Source organism: Mizuhopecten yessoensis, unplaced genomic scaffold (genome assembly GCF_002113885.1).
Source record: "Mizuhopecten yessoensis strain PY_sf001 unplaced genomic scaffold, ASM211388v2 scaffold4507, whole genome shotgun sequence".
NCBI lineage: Eukaryota > Metazoa > Mollusca > Bivalvia > Pectinida > Pectinidae > Mizuhopecten > Mizuhopecten yessoensis.
This window is the reverse complement of record NW_018405581.1, coordinates 109938-126829: the sequence shown is the minus strand read 5'-3', so window position 1 is coordinate 126829 and position 16892 is coordinate 109938. Positions and strand designations below refer to the sequence as shown.

At 38.3% G+C, this 16892-nt stretch overlaps 1 protein-coding gene across 1 annotated transcript in view; it reads left to right on the top strand.

The window, feature by feature from the left end:
- The window catches only part of LOC110449130 (seipin-like), a 28805-nt gene extending 17281 nt beyond the window's left edge, over positions 1-11524 (top strand). Inside the window, exons 8-10 of the mRNA XM_021495770.1 lie at positions 493-534; positions 8731-8933; positions 10596-11524. Of these exons, the coding sequence (XP_021351445.1) occupies positions 493-534; positions 8731-8933; positions 10596-10750 (400 nt within the window). The 3' untranslated portion in view covers positions 10751-11524. The remainder of the gene's footprint in view (positions 1-492; positions 535-8730; positions 8934-10595) is intronic.
- Positions 11525-16892: the final 5368 nt, after the last annotated feature.

The following is a 16892-nucleotide window of genomic DNA, read 5'->3' as shown; positions in this document are numbered from 1 at the left end:
AAATCTTCAAACGACTTCTTCTCAATAACCAAAAGGCCCAGTGTACTGATATTGGGCCTGTAGCATGCTGGGATGAAGGGCTACCAAGTTTGTTTAAATGAATGACATTGACCCACCCTCAAGGTCACTGGGGTCAGATGTCTTAAAATCTTCAAGCGACTTCTTCTCAATAACCAAAAGGCCCAGGGTACTGATATTGGGCCTGTAGCATACTGGGATGAAGAACTACCATGTTAGTTCAAATGAATGACCTTGATCCACTTTCAACCTAATGTCCTTGTTCGACAATCAAGGTCAGAGGCGTCATATGTTTAAATCTTTTAATAGGTTCTGATGAAATCTTAAGATTACAAGTGTTAGATTAATAACAGGTGAGCGATGCAGGCCCATTGGGCCTCTTGTTTGTTACAATATGGACATTCAACTTAACCTGCCCTATATATTTTGAATTTAAGTAAATTCTATACAGTGTTTTACATATCTTTTTTGCAGTCATGTCCTATTTTCCCTGAAAAGCAGTTATTCATTCTACTGGTATGTAAAATTAATGAAATTTCAAAATTTGAATGGGTCAAATTGAACAAATGTATTGGGTTCATGACAAGCAGGTTAATAAAACAGTCTATACTGTAACCATTGCAGCTTAGTATTTCTAGTCATCTGAAATGGCATTCTATAAATATTTGTCCATGGCTCATCACTAAATTGAAAACTATTGTCCTACTTTTCATGCTACACGAAATTCGGGGACCATATATATAGTCGTTGCTTGTTCATCAGTCCATTCATTCGAAATAGTCTGTGTCATAACTACTGACCTGCTAAAGATATAGCTTTGCGATACTTTAGGGATTTATATAGGATGGAAAGGCAGTGATGCATACCTCAACTAGGTCTTTACATCAAAGGTCAAGGCCACATTGAGGACAAAGGTGAAATTCATAATTGGGGAGCTTGATCCATCAGTTAACTGTACATGTTTAACTGATTTTCTGAAGCTTGTTCCTGCCTATTCCAATTGTGTTATTTTTACTAAGTAATTCATTGAAATACTATGATGTTTCCAGCTCGGGTTAAAAGGTATGTTAGGATAGTTCAAGTTAACATGTGGAGGATCCCGTTTATCTACCAATGTTTTGGATTTCCTACTATTGATAATTATACTTTCACAAATTCATCTAAGATTTAAAAAACATTTTTCCAGAACATATATCAAACAAATGTATTCGATTTCATGTATAACCTGGTAGCTAGAATATTTACATCAATATATGTTTTAGAATACTTTGCCATTTCCCTAAACTTGCAAAAAGTCATCTTAAAGATTTAATAGAGGACTGCACTACACATGTAATATGTACATGTATTTTAACAGTTATATGCATATGTAATATATAACTGTTATGTCTCTTTATTTTATAAACTTTTCCTCTATTATATATTTCTTAGGAAAATATTTTATCTGAGACCTGAAGTGAAAAACTGTGCCTTATTGATATGTACTCTACCAAATGAAATTGGAATTTCTTCTTTTCTAAGTTTTTATGAATACTTGTCTTTAGCTAACTTACTTTTTTGTGATTTAGTTTTAATTCAAGATCGAGTACAAATGAAACTAAAAGACAATATGTCATTTCAAATTTCCCCACTTTAAATTGAATTCAGAGCTGATAACTGCATGGTTATATTATTAACCTCGATCAAAATCACTTGTGGTTTTGCTATGAACAATAAAATCCATGATGAGACCACAGACTTAGATAGTCTAATTCTGTGATGAGGCTAAACAATATATGTGTTTCCTTTCAGCTACCTACCTAGTAAAATCCTCGAGCTCCTAACCTTAAATATTTTGTAGCCAAAATAAAAAATTGGATTTGTCTAAATCCATTTAGAAGATTACACTAATTCAGAATCAGTGCATTCCAAGAAAATACTGATAATTAAAAAAATTTAAACTTAAATTTTCCTACAAATTACATACATTTATCCAAATTGTTTATGATAATGACTTAAAATGTTTGTAAAAAAATAATCTTTTGATAACCTACCAGCAGTCAAAATATAATGAGATAGGAAACAAACTTTAATTTGGCCTGACATTAAAGCGATACTTATAAGTGTTTGTATCTCTGACAATAAAGCGTTAAACAACACTACACATATATAAAACACAGAGTTAGAACTATAACAATAGATGTAGTACTACCTCTGTTATAGCACGGATCTAAGTCTGTGGTTATAGATATCATATATCACTATTGTTTATATACATTCAGAATTTCAAACAGCTGTGTGATTATCAGCATAACTCCATAAGCTAATTACATATAATGCCGTCTAAATAACATCAATACAGTACATCAGAAAAATACAGTATAAAATTTGAATAAACACACGCACATCTCAAACTCATAAACGCTAATGATTTACTCAGAATCCATCCCTTTCACACCGAATCGGGATATCCACATGTTAGCCCATGGAGGCAGCCATATTTGTTTACAAAAAGTTGGTCTCCTCGCAATGTAGGTCTCGATATGGTAATGAGATAACAAATATGGCGACAACCTACTTACTCCCGAGGTATTTTCTCGTTTACGGAAAGGGCCGATGGTTCCCGATTGCTAGGGTAGCAGAGTACAGTAGAAATGGCTTGATCCTTTAAATAAAGGGCATGTCTTAGATAAAAATGAATAGCGGATTCATCCTGCACAACACACCTACATATATATATATATATTTATAAACTACATTTTGAATAGTTTTTAGCTATTTCTGAAGAACGGACCGGCCTAGAGTCATGATATATGGCTGAAAGCTTTGTTGGTAGGAGCCCTACAAAGTTTGAGAACGAAAATCACCTTGACCTACTTTAAAGGTCACAGGGGTCAAATATGTCAAAAACTTCAAATGACTTCTTCTGAAGAACTAAAAGGTATAGAATCTTCATATTTGGCTGATGGCTTCCTGGGATGGGGCTTAACAAAGTTCATAATGAAAATGACTTTGACTTACTTTCAAGGTCACAGGGGTCAAATGTGTCAAACACTTCAAACGACTTCTTCTGAAGAACTAAAAGGTATAGAATCTTCATATTTGGCTGATTGGTTCCTGGGGTGGAGCCCTACATAGTTTGAGAATGAAAATGACCTTGACCTACTTTCAAGGTCACAGGGGTCAAATGTGTCAAAAGCTTCAAATGACTTCTTCTGAAAAACTGAAAGGTTTAGAATCTTTATATTTGGCTGGTGGCTTCCTGGGATAGAGCCCAACAAAGTTTGAGGAAGAAAATTAGTTTGACCTACTTTCAAGGTCACAGGAGTCAAATATGTCAAAAACTTCAAACAACTTCTTCTGATGAACTAAAAGGTATAGAATCTTCATATTTGGCTGATTAGTTCCTGGGATTGAGCCCAACAAAGTTTTAGAATGAAAATTACCTTGTTCTTCTTTCAAGGTCACAGGGGTCAAATGTGTCCAAAGCTTCAAATTATTTCTTCTAAAGAACTGAAAGGTATAGAATCTTTATATTTGATTGATGGCTTCCTGGGATAGAGCCCGACAAAGTTTGGGAATGAAAATGACCTTGACCTACTTTCAAGGTCACATGAGTCAAATATGTCAAAAACTTCAAATGACTTCTTCTGAATAACTGAAAGGAATAGAATCTTTATATTTGATAGATGGATTCCTGGGATAGAGCCCAACAAAGTTTGCGGAAGAAAATTAGTTTGACCTACTTGCAAGGTCACAGGAGTCAAATATATCAAAAACTTCAAACAACTTCTTCAGATGAACTCAAGGAATAGAATCTTCATATTTGGCTTATTAGTTCCTGGGATGGAGCCCTACATAGTTTGAGAATCAAAATGACCTTGACCTACTTTCAAGGCCACAGGGGTCAAATGTGTCAAACGCTTCAAATTATTTCTTCTAAAGAAATGAAAGGTATAGAATCTTGATATTTGATTGATGGCTTCCTGGGATGGGGCTTAACAAAGTTCGACAATGAAAAAGACTTTGACTTACTTTCAAGGTCACAGGAGTCAAATATGTCAAAAACTTCAAACAACTTCTTCAGATGAACTAAAGGTATAGAATCTTCATATTTGGCTGATTAGTTCCTGGGATGGAGCCCAGCAAAGTTTGAGAATGAAAATGACCTTGTTCTTCTTTCAAGGTCACAGGGGTCAAATGTGTCAAAAGCTTCAAATGATTTCTTCTGAAGAACTGAAAGGTATAGAATCTTTATATTTGATTGATGGCTTCCTGGGATAGAGCCCGACAAAGTTTGAGGAAGAAAATGACCTTGACCTTCTTTCAAGGTCACAGGGGTCAAATGTGTCAAAAGCTTCAAATGATTTCTTCTAAAGAACTGAAAGGTATAGAATCTTTATATTTGATGGATGGCTTCCTGGGATAGAGCCCGACAAAGTTTGAGAATGAAAATGACCTTGACCTACTTTTAAGGTCACATGAGGCAGATATGTCAAACACTTCAAATTACTTCTTCTGAAGATCTTTCTTCTGAAGAACTGGAAGTTATAGAACCTTAATATTCGGCTGGTTATTTCCTGGGAAAGAGCCCAACAAAGTTTGCTAATGAAAAATGACCTTGACCTACTTTCAAGGTCACAGAGGTCAACAACATTTTAATGGATTTGTTCTTAAGAACTAAAAGGAATGGATTCATAAGATTTGGCTGGTAGCTTTTGGAATAGAGCTTACCAATTTGAGAAGGAAAATGACATTGAACTACTTACAAGGTCACAGGGAAAAATATGTCAAGCAACTTCTGAAGAATCAAAAAGCGTAGAATCTTGTAATAAAATTTTGCTGGTAGTTTCAACAGATGGAGCCAACAAAGTTTGCGAGGGAAATATTTTTAGTGCAATATAATATTTAATGAGAATATTTTGCTATGACTGCTTAAATATTCAGGTGAGCGATAAAGGCCCTCTTGGGCCTCTTGTTTCCATAAGGAGACTGTGTACACTACTGCTATAAAATGTCCTGGCTGGTTGCAGCGATATCACCTTCTCTCATACCCTCGAGAATGACTTTGACCTTGACCTTGACTATAACTTTAACCTTAACCTTGGTCGTTACTTTGACCTTGACCTCTACCTTTACCTCTGTATGTACCTTGCCCTGTCTTTTGTCCTTTCCCTCTCACAGCGAGTTAATTGCTTTCTTAGTTTTTCAAACCCCTCTGAAACAAAGTGGCTAAATCTTTGCTTTGTTTTTCACATGTAGGGCTAATTTCCTGAACCACTTGCACCTGACCTTGTTCTACCTCATCAACAAAGGCTTTTGGTTTCCTTTTAGGAGTACACAACTCCCTATCAAAAGCTTCATATTCTATTGCAAGGGTAATCGCAGCCTCCAGGGAAGCTGGATGATGGAACTGTACGTGACGTTTCATTTCAATACTGTTAAGCCCATGTAGAAACTGGTCTACAACATGAACTTCTGAGGATTCAGTGGACACTCCAGGAAACGCTAAATTAGCCAACTGCCTAAGTTCTCTCCCATAGCTAACTGTGATTAAGTTGGCATCTGTAAGCGGTTTCCCTCCCCTGGGGGGGGGGGGGGTCAAATTGCGCTGACAAAACATCCCTAATTTTCCCTTATTTTCCCAAAGTCGCCAATCTGTGCAACGGTCAAAGTTCCAAGAACTTTCTGAGCTTGTCCTCATAAACTCATGGCTAATTGCTGTGCTTTCTCATGATTCCCCCACTGATTCCACTGAGCTACCTATTCAAAATGCAAGGTGTAATCTTTCAAATCACTTGAACCATCATAATTTTGGGGATCTTTTTGTTTCCTATGTACTTTTACTGCGATGTGACACCTAGGGGGTTCCCCATAATCCCTACTGTATGAAAGAAACTCTGTTTCACAGCCCTCGTGTGGTGCCCAGGACTTTGTTGGGGTGCTAGCATATTGTGGGGCGGTAAGATTTGTCTCGCCTAATTCACTAGGTCCTGTATATTCATGTGACCTCCCTGACTGCATGTCTAACCACTCCGTACTGTGATTTGGGGGGTGTCAGGTTCATATAAGTTACCCCGAGCGGGATCCCTAAAATCAGAATGCTGATCACTAGATCTAGTCCCGATTCCATTGTAACTACTTACGGGTGGCTGAGGAGGGTATTCTGTATCTCTCCCAAATGAAACAGATTTTGGTCTAGCCCCTGTGCTAGAATCATGTATCCGACTATCTCTATAACTATCGAGCCCCCCCCTCATTCCTGTCACATTCCTGTAACAAGTGGATGCAGTACTAGTACAATTTTCCCCACAGTCCTATATGAATCCAGGGGGGGGGGGGGGGGGGGGGGGGGGACCCAGGGAATTTTTTTGGGTGTTGCCTAAAATTTTAAACTCAGAAAAAGACAAATTTTAGAACTATCTAGAACTAATAAATTAGAATTGTCATGTCGGTTGTACATGTATACTACTTTCTGACATCCAAAAATATATAGAATTTCATATTTCTGAGATTGTGACAATTAATTATGATTTCCCCGCCAAGCGTAGCGAGGCATTTTTTTTTCTGAGGATGTAATACTAAAGTATTCCAAGCACTGCCGAGCGTAGAAAGCAAGAATTTAACGGACATTATTTCAATTGTCAAACAGATCGAGTGAGGCGTAGAATAGTTTTCTGAGTTTGCGGTATTATTCCAGGTTATATTTTATAACGAAGAGTATTTATATTTTATGATGGCCGAGCGGAGCAAGTGTTAACAATTTCTGTTAAAAAAATGGTTAAAATGTTGATGCTTGTGTCATGCCCTTCATGTGCATGTAGTTTAGGCGAGCATTTTGGCAATTAAATATTGATTTATTTTGTCATAAATATGAATTATGATTTAACTGTTTGTCTTTTTTTGTGAATTTGTACGCATACATATGCACAAGGGCAACACCTAATGAAAAAGGATATACATGCTAGGCTTTTATGCTAACATTGGTTATTATTCACCTGATACAGTGACGCTTCACTGTCTTTGAAATTTTTGAAATTTGTAATTTTTAATAAGTATAAAAAAATCACTCCTGGTGATCATGTGTACATGAAACCACAGTCGAAAATACAGGTTTATCTATCATGAAATAGACTCTACCTTTGAAATAAGACTTTACCTATATACCTTATTCCAACTGATGGTATAGTCCTCTCTCAACTGAAAGGGTGATCACCACACCGTGACATTAGGTAGTCAATCTGGTGAGCCTTGAACACTGACCTGACTGGAGATCCTACTAATATATAGACAATATAGGATGAATCCCCTATTGTCTAGAGTATAAGTAGGGGACTCCTTGTTTGGGCAAGCAACACCCTTAGGCATATATAGTAATTTAAACTGCTGGCAAGGGGAAGCCATAGAAAATCATTGTTCAAGAGATGGTTGATATTAGAAGGAAATCCCATATGAAATAGAGGAAAATCTTCAAAAACCTTGGTTCAGATTATTTTTGGACACAGAAAAAAGGGTGTTGCCCGGGCAACTAGGGCAACACTCCTGGGTCCGCCACTGGTAGCAGAGGAGCTACCAGAGGGAGGAGTAGTAACACTTTCTGTTACTGTTACAGGGGACAGGCCAAGTATATAACGACCATTTACTCCTAGTAAACACACCTGAATCACGTTCATTCGCCATAACTTCAACTTCAAATTGTCCTTTTTTTTCACAAAAAAAATCAAAAATGCCCCAAATGGGTTGCTAATATCCTGGTCACGGCACCAATGTAAAAGAAGCGGTTTCTATCCAAGAAACCTAACCCAGAATTGTTGATATTGGGGTCTTTTAAATTGATGAAAATGAAGTATGGCAAATGACCACAGACTCAAGGATATAAATTTCAATATCTTTTATTCAACACAACAAGTGTAAAATAATAGCATTACAGTACACGATAACAAATATCTCACCCACACACGCACCCTATACAACACCGTTCATTAAAACTAGTGGCTGCGAGGCATACTCCTACGCTGCTTGCTATAAGCTAGATGACAGATTCTACATTGGAATTCTAACTACATGTGTATAGACTACTTCCTACCCCTAATGCTAAACATTACTGCTGGCCCTACATTATTACCTAAAAAGTCCTAGAAAGAAAGAGAGAGAGAGAGAGCCAGGCAGTCTCATAAGGACTTCTATTCTGACTGACGAACTATACGAAACCATCGAGTTATATAGACCGAATACAGCAAACTGCACGTGCACAGTTCCCGCCAAAGTTACTCAGAACACTTCCGATTACGTAACTAGATTCCGAATGTGAAAACAACAAGATGGACGACGAAACGTAGTGAGCTGTCAATTGTAAATATTGAATGTTAAGTATATCTCCACTTTTACCCAACATTACAAATATCTGCCCAATTTTTTCAGTATATCCATGTACAGGTTTGCTTAGTTGTGCAGAATTCCTGGATTCTTATCAACAATATATCGCAATCTGCCTTTTGTCCTTAGATTGCACACTAGTCAGTAGGTCATGGAGCAGCATTAAAAGTACAACATTTATCATAGGAATACATAGATAAGTAGTTAACACAGGAGGAATTCACTGTTAACATGACTCACTTAAAAGACAAGAGAAGACAACAAAAGATCAAACTTAGAACTGATTAGGATCTTACAATGAATGGTGATTCGTTTGGTATTTCTTGTCATTTGAGTTTTCCATATTTTGTGTTTCAGGTACATTCTGTTCCATTGGCCTGTGTTCTCTGCCATGTTTGGAATCAGTTTCAACTTCTTTGCTCTCACATTCATTTGCGGGCTCTCATGGTATCAATTTGGTAGCAGAAATGTCTCACAGTTAGACCTGATGAAAGAAAAGAAGCACAAGAACAAGGAACAACACAGGCAAAAGGTTCAGGCCAAAAGAGACAGGGAACAAGGTAACTTTTCGGATTGGCAGACATGAGCCTTGCCAATTCTAAGCTATCATGCATGTGAGAACTGGCAAACGACTGCTTATGCATTATCGTGGTATGGCGTCCGGCGTCTGTCCCTCGTCAACTTTTTGCTTTAAACAACTTCTGATGAATGACCAAAAGGCCACAGGTAAGGATATTTGGTCTGTAACATGTTGGTATGAAAGGCTAACATACTTCAATTTTTTTTTAATGAGTAACCAAAAGGCCAAAGGTGATAATATTTAGGCAATGACATGCTGGCATAAATGGCTACGAAGTTTGTTCAAATCAATGACCTTGACTTATATTCAAAGTCACAGCGGCAAAATATGTTTTAAACCTTTAACTGACATCTCCTGAATAACCATATGGCTCAGGATTTTGATATTTGGCCAGTTGCATGTTTTTGATATAGGGCTACAAAGTTTGTTCCAATCAATGACTTTGACTTATATTCAAAGTCACGGAGGTCAAAAAAAATCAAACTTCACTTGAATAACCAAAAGGCCAAGGGTGCAAATATTTTGCAAGTTACATGCTTGCATGAAGAGCTACTAGGTTTGTTCAAATCAATGACTTTGACTTATGTTCAAGGTCACAGGGGTGAAACATGTTTTAAACCTTTAAATGATTTCTTCTGAATAAAGTTAAGGCCAAGAATGTTGATAACTAACCAGTAGCACGCTTGGATGAAGTGCTTTCATGGTGCGTCGTCCGTCCGTCGTCCATCCTTGTCCGTCAACTTTTCCTTTAAACAACTTCTTCTGAAGAGAGGACAGGCCTAGAGTCATGATATTTGGCTGAAAGCTTTGTTTATAGGAGCCAGACAAATTTAAGAACAAAAATGACCTTGACCTACTTTCAAGGTCACAGCGATCAAATATGTCAAATGCTAAAAACGACTTCTACTAAAGAACTAAAAGGTATAGAATCTTCATATTTGGTTGATGGCTTCCTGGGTTTGAGCCTAGCAAACATTGAGAACGAAAATGACCTTGACCTACTTTCAAGGTAACAGGGGTCAAATGTGTCAAACGCTTCAAACGACTTCTGAAGAACTGAAAGGTATAGAATGTTTTTATTTGGCTGGTGGCTTCCTTGGATAGAGCCCAACAAAGTTTGAGAATGAAAATGACCCTGACTTTCTTTCAAGGTCACAGTGGTCAAATATGTCAAACTCTTTAAACAACTTCTGAAGAACTAAAAGGTATAGAATCTTCATATTTGGTTGATGATTTCCTGAGATAAAGCCCGGCAAAGTGTGAGAATGAAAATCATTTGGTCAAATGTGTATACACCTTTAAATGACCTAATCTCATTATACAAAAGTTCTAGGTTGGTTATATTTGGCAATTTGCATGCTGGGATGAAGGGCTATATGTACTTAATGTACTTGTTTGACTTTCAAAATCACGGGTCAAATGTGTTTAATTCTTTTAACTGAATTCTTTTGAATGACTTTGAGTTATGGATAATGATATGTTGCCTGTAGCTATATTTTCGTCAATTTTTAGGTCTCAAGTGTGATGCTAATACCAGTTGAGTGATACTGACCCATTAGGCCTCTTGTCTCTTGTAACTATAATAACGAATTTTTGCTTTGATTTTTTTTGTAATTGATGGATTTTATTTACTATATTGTAGAACCAATGTTGGGGTCAGGTAGAATGGTTCCAGACCTTGTAGGACTACAGGACATGGACGGTGATGAAACAGAGCTATTATCTACTGACAGAACAGATGTGTCTATCCCAGAATGTGATACTGCCCTTCGCCAGCGACGTATGATGATACTGTGATAATGAGGACAAGATCTTATGTAGTTGAAGAATGGTTTAAAGTCATCTTTGTTAAGAAATAAATATCCACAAGTTTGAGGTTCCAGGTGTTTCAGTAGAAGTGCCAGTTAAGACTACCACAGCCTTCTGCTGGGTGCAAATTATATACAGTCATTTAAGATAATCATATAAAGGATTTTTTTAAATGACGTTCTGCATTACTGTCATTGAAATGCATATATTTCCACATATTGAGTTTCCTTGGCTTAAGATTGTTTCAGACTAAATTACTGTGATCACTTAATCTGCACTGGAGGAGGAATTTGAAGATTTTTCTCTGGATACCTCTATTGAGCCCGTCCTGCTGCACTCTGGGTAGCCAGACCCTCCATTTATACTGGCTAAATATCATTACCCTGGGCTTCCAGGTTACTCTCTACTACTATATCCCAACATGCTATTGACCAACAATCATCATCCTAGCACTCTTCATTATTAAAAAGATGTTGTACGAAAAAAATCACTCATTTGACCTTTGACTTTGAAAGAAGGTTAGGGTCATCTACTGGAGGAAACTTTTACTACTCTATACCTGCTCCCATTGCAATATTTGGGATCTTTATCTTTCTTTCTACTTTTAACTACCTTTTATTTCCCAGAGCCTTGCTTGGTAACACTTCACTTTTGGCTTGACTGTTGAGCATTCGCCCTGGTGAGGGAGACAATGGGTTCTGTCCCCAGGCCAGGACATACCAAAGTCCTTAAAAATGGTAGTTGTTATTCCCTGCTTAACGTTCAGCATTTGGGGAAATGGCAACAACTGGTTTACCCGTTGTCAGTATAATGTGACCAGGCAAATTGCTGTGCTTGGTGCCTTCGGCATGGCATTTCAGTGAGATAGCACTATAAAGTCGGCATCAGATTCGCGCTATCAAAAGGAGGCAAGCACACCAGCATAACATGTCTCCTGCATATACACCCACAAGCACGCATACATTACACACATGGAGGCACGTCCTTTAATTACCTTAGCTGTTAATAGGACGTTAAACAAAATTAAACCAAACCTACCAAATAACCAATATGTCTCTATACATGTTCTATACAACTCTTTTGTGAGACAGTAATGAATTTTTATATTAAACAACAATTCAACAAGCCTTCTTTGTGTTATTCTGTCATAGAATATGCATAAACAGCCCTTCTTAGGGCCACTTTCATCTTTTTAAATGCTGAGAAACTCCAAAGTAATGCAGTCCTCCCACTTGATGGTTTACTATACTCTGTAATAAATACGTTTTCAGTAAAAAAAAAATATATGGATAATCTAACATATTGTTAAGTGTAAGAGTAAGTAATGTATCAATTCACGGAATTAGATTAGACCTAATATTGACCTGAAACTTGTATACAGGTGTGTTATAGTCATATGAGTAATATATATATATATTAAATGAGTTTTCATTTCATATGAGATTTTATGAAACGAGTCTCAGGAGTTTTTATTTTTGCGAACTTTGGCGAGCAAAAATAAAAACTTGAGACGAGCTTCATAAAGCTCATATGAAATGAAAACAAATTTAAGATACTTTTTATCATATAACTCAGAAAACTTACATTTTGACAGGTTTTAAAGCCAAAATGTAAAGAGCTTAATCAAACAGTGACAGCCATTTTGTTGCGCCATTCACAATTTATGATATCATGTCATTGTCCATATAATGACATCACAATCAATTTCTGACTGGCACAGCCAAAAGAAAACGCTTGTGGGTATATTACACTAGTGACATATGTAAAAATATTACATGGGCGAATTCACTGGATAACAGGCCGACTATGTGTTAAATACTAATATAAGACAAGTTATGAGCCCATTGCATACTACATACACGGACATGAGCCTGTATGAAATACCTTAATACACACATGTACCCTATTGGGCCCTGCCCCTCTGCTGCAAGTGGGCCCACACCCACCGTTTATACAAAATTGAGTGCCCAAATTTGGGATGAATTACTTAATCCTTATGGTAGAAGAAGGATTTATAAGATTAACCTCTATTTCCTATATTCGGCCTCACCCTCCGGTATACAAAATTCCACTTGGACCAAGGATGCTCAAGACTAAATAAGAGTTTTCCATTATTTCCCCTATTGGACCTCGCAGTGCTCTTAGGGGCCCACAAGGATGCTTCAGACCAAATTTTAGCCAAGTTCCCCTTCAGGGCCCCGCCCTCTGGCCTCAGGGGTCGAACCAACCTTATTTATTTAAGAAATGATTGCCCTCCCCTACTTATCCTTTAGACTACATTTGGTTGAAATTGTCTATGGCGTTTAAGAAGAGATGCGTTTTAAATAAATTTAGCTAAGTTCCCCTTCAGGGCCCCGCCCCTCTGGCCTCAGGGGTCGAACCAACCTCATTTATTTAGGTATTGATTGCCCTGCCCCAATGAAGTTTCAGAGCAAATTTGGTTAAAATCGTCTCTGGGGTTTAGAAGGAGATGCATATTCAAGCAAATTCAGGTAAGTTCCCCTTTAGGGCCCCGCCCACCTGGCCACAAGGGTTGAACCAACCTCATTATTTTGGAAATGATTGCCCTCCCCCAATGAAGTTTCAGAGCAAATTTGGTTAAAATCGTCCCAGTGGTTGAGGAGGAGATGCGCTTTAATGCAAAATTTTAGCCAAGTTCCCCTTCAGGGCCCGTTCTCCTGCCCTCAGGGTCGAACCAACCTCATTTATTTAAGAAATTATTGCCCTCCCCTAGTGATGCTTCAGACTAAATTTGGTTGAAATCCTCAATGGCGTTAAGTAGAAGATGCGTTTTAAAGCAAATTTAGCTAAGTTCCCCCTCAGGGCCCCGCCCCCTTGGCCCCAGGGGTCGAACCAACCTCATTTATTTAAGAAATTATTGCCCTCCCCTAGTGATGCTTCAGACTAAATTTTGTTGAAATCCTCTTTGGCATTTAGGAGGTTTTAAAGAAAAAGTTTACGCCGGACAACGCCGGACGCTGCGCCACTGCATAAGGTCACTTATGAGCTAATACATGAGGTTGGTTCAACCCCTGAGGCCAGAGGGGCGGGGTCCTTTAGGGAAACTTAGCTGAATTTGCTTTAAAACGCATCTCCTCCTAAATCCCAGAGACAATTTTAACCAAATTTGTTCTGCAACTTCAGTGGGGGAGGGCAATCAATTCCTGAGGCTAGGGGGGCAGGGCCCTGAATGGGATCTTAGCTAAATTTGCTTTAAAACGCATCTCCTCCTTAACACCAAAGAATGTTTCAGCCAAATTGAGTCTGAAACTATATTGGGGGAGGGCAATCATTCCAAATAAATGAGGTTGGTTTGACCCCTGAGGTCAGAGGGGCAGGGCCCTGAAGGGGAACTTAGCTAAATTTGCTTTAAAACACATCTCCTCCGAAACGTCAAAGAAGATTTCAACCAAATTCAGTCTGAAGCATCAGTAAGGAAGGCAATCATTTCTTAAATAAATGAGGTTGGTTTGACCCACCTGGCCACAGGGGTTGAACCAACCTCATTTATTTAAGAAATGATTGCCGTTTTCTTGTGATGCTTCAGACTAAATTTGGTCGAAATCCTCTCTGATGTTTAGAAGGAGATGCGCTGTAAAGCAAATCTAGCTAAGTTCCCCTTCAGGGCCCTGACCGCCTGGGCTCGGGAGTCAAACCAACCTCATTTATTTAGGAAATGATTGACCTCCTCAATGAAGTTTCAGACTGAATTTGGTTGAAATCTTCTACGGTGTTTAGGAGGAGATGCGAATTTAAAGCTAATTTAGCTAAGTCCCCTTGGCCTCAGGGGTTGAACCAACCTCATTTATTTAAGAAATGAATGCCCTTTTCTTGTGATGCTTCAGACTAAATTTGGTTGAAATCCTCTCTGGCGTTCAGCAAGAAATGCGTCTTGAAGCAAATTTAGGTTAGTTCCCCTTCAGGGCCCCGCCCCCTGGCCTCAGGGATCGAACCAACCTCATTTATTTAAGAAATGATCTCCCTTCCCTAATGAAGTTTCAGAGCAAATTTGGTTAAAATTGTCTCTGGGGTTTAAGAGGAAATGCGTTCTAAAGCAAATTTAGCTAAGTTCCCCTTCAGCCCCCCCCCCCCTTGGCCTCAGGGGTCTGATTGCCCTCCCCTAGTGATGCTTNATGATTAATGATTGCACTCCCTTACTGAAGCTTCAGACTGAATTTGGTAAAAACTTCTCTGGTGTTTAGCAGGTGATCATTGAATTGAATAACCGAGAGGTCTAGTGTGATGCTATTTGGCCAGTAACATGCTGAAATAAAGGGCTACCAAGTTTGTTCAAATAAATGACCTTGATTTTTATTCAAGGTCACAGGGGTGAAATATGTTTGAAACCTTTAAACGACTTCTTCTGAATAACCAAGAGGCCTAGGTTGATGAGAGTTGGCCAGTAACATGCTGAAATGAAGGGCTACCAAGTTTGTTCAAATAAATGACCTTGATTTATATTCAAGGTCACAGGGGTGAAATATGTTTAAAACCTTTATACGACTTCTGAATAACCGAGAGGCCAAGGGTGATGATATTTGGCCAGTAACTTGCTGGGATAAAGGGCTACCAAGATTGTTCAAATAAATGACCTTGACTTATATTCAAGTTCACTGGGGTCAAACATGTTAAAAACATTTAAACAACCTCTTCTGAATAACCGAGAGGCCTAGGTTGATGATATTTGGTCTGTAACTTGCTGGGATGAAGGGCTACCAAGTTTGTTCAAATAAATGACCTTAATTTATATTCAAGGTCAAAGTGGTGAAATATGTTAAAAACATTAAAACAACTTATTCTGAATAACCAAGAGGCCTAGGGTCACAGGGGTGAAATACATTTAAAACCTTTGAATGACTTCTTAATAATCAAAAGGCCAAGGGTGATGATATTTTGCCATTAACTTGCTGGGATGGAGGGCTACCAAGTTTGTTGAAATGAATGATCTTCGCCCATATTCAAGGTCACAGGGGTGATATATGTTTAAATCTTTAGATGATTTGTTCTGTATAACCAAAAGGTCCAGGGTAATGATATTTTGCTAGAAGCATGCTGGGTTGAAATACTATAAACTCTGTTCAATCTAATGTCCTTGTTCGACATTCAAGGTCATTTGTTTAAATCTTTGAATAGATCTTATGAATCAAACTGTCTGTAGCTGTATTTTTGTCCACTTTTAAGATTGCAAGTGTGAGATTAATACCAGGTGAGCGATTCAGGCCTCTTGTTTAAGAGTGGTGTGACCTACCATTTATACAAAATTGGTTCCCCTTCACCCAAGGGTACTTAATCCAAAATTTAATCAAAATCCTGTCATTCCTACAGAGGAAGAAGGATTTAGAAGAATTTGCTATGTTTCCCCTCTTGGGCCCTGCTCCTCTGCCCCCAGGGGGCCACACTCACTGTTTATATAAAATTGAGTTCCCTTGGCCCAAGGATGCTCCAGACTAAATTAGGATAAAATCTCTTTATTGCTATGGTAGAAGAAGGATTTTAAAGGTTTTACCTCTATTTACCCACTTGGGCCCCGTCCCTCTGCCCCAAGGACAGTCACACCCACCATTTATACACAATTGAGTCCCCTTTGCCCAAGGATGCTCCAGACTAAATTAGGATATAATCCCTCAATCCCTATGGTAAAAGAAGGATTTTAAAGGTTTAACCTGTATCTCCTATTGGGCCCCACCCCTCTGCCCCCAGGAGGGCCACACCCACCATTGATACAAAATTGAGTCCTCTTGGCGTAAGGATGCTCCAGACCAAATTTAGTCAAAATCTACTAGGCCGTTTAGGACTAGTAGCGTTTTAAAGGAAAAGTTGACGGACGGATGACATACGTCGGGTATGGCATAAGCTCACCATGGTTCTTAGGACCAGGTGAGCTAAACAAGAGGCCCATGGGCCTTAACGGTCACCTGATATATTTATACAGAGAGTTGATTTTGTTTTTAACATGTACAAAAATATTATTCAAAGTGACAAAAAACAATAAAACCACCTTATTCAATATCTAGCATACAGATTTAAGACTAAAAAGTATTTGAAACTAGCACCTCTGATTCTAAACAAGGAAAATGAAGAAATTTTAGCACACTGACTCCTTTGGGCCCCACCCTACAGCCCTTGGGGG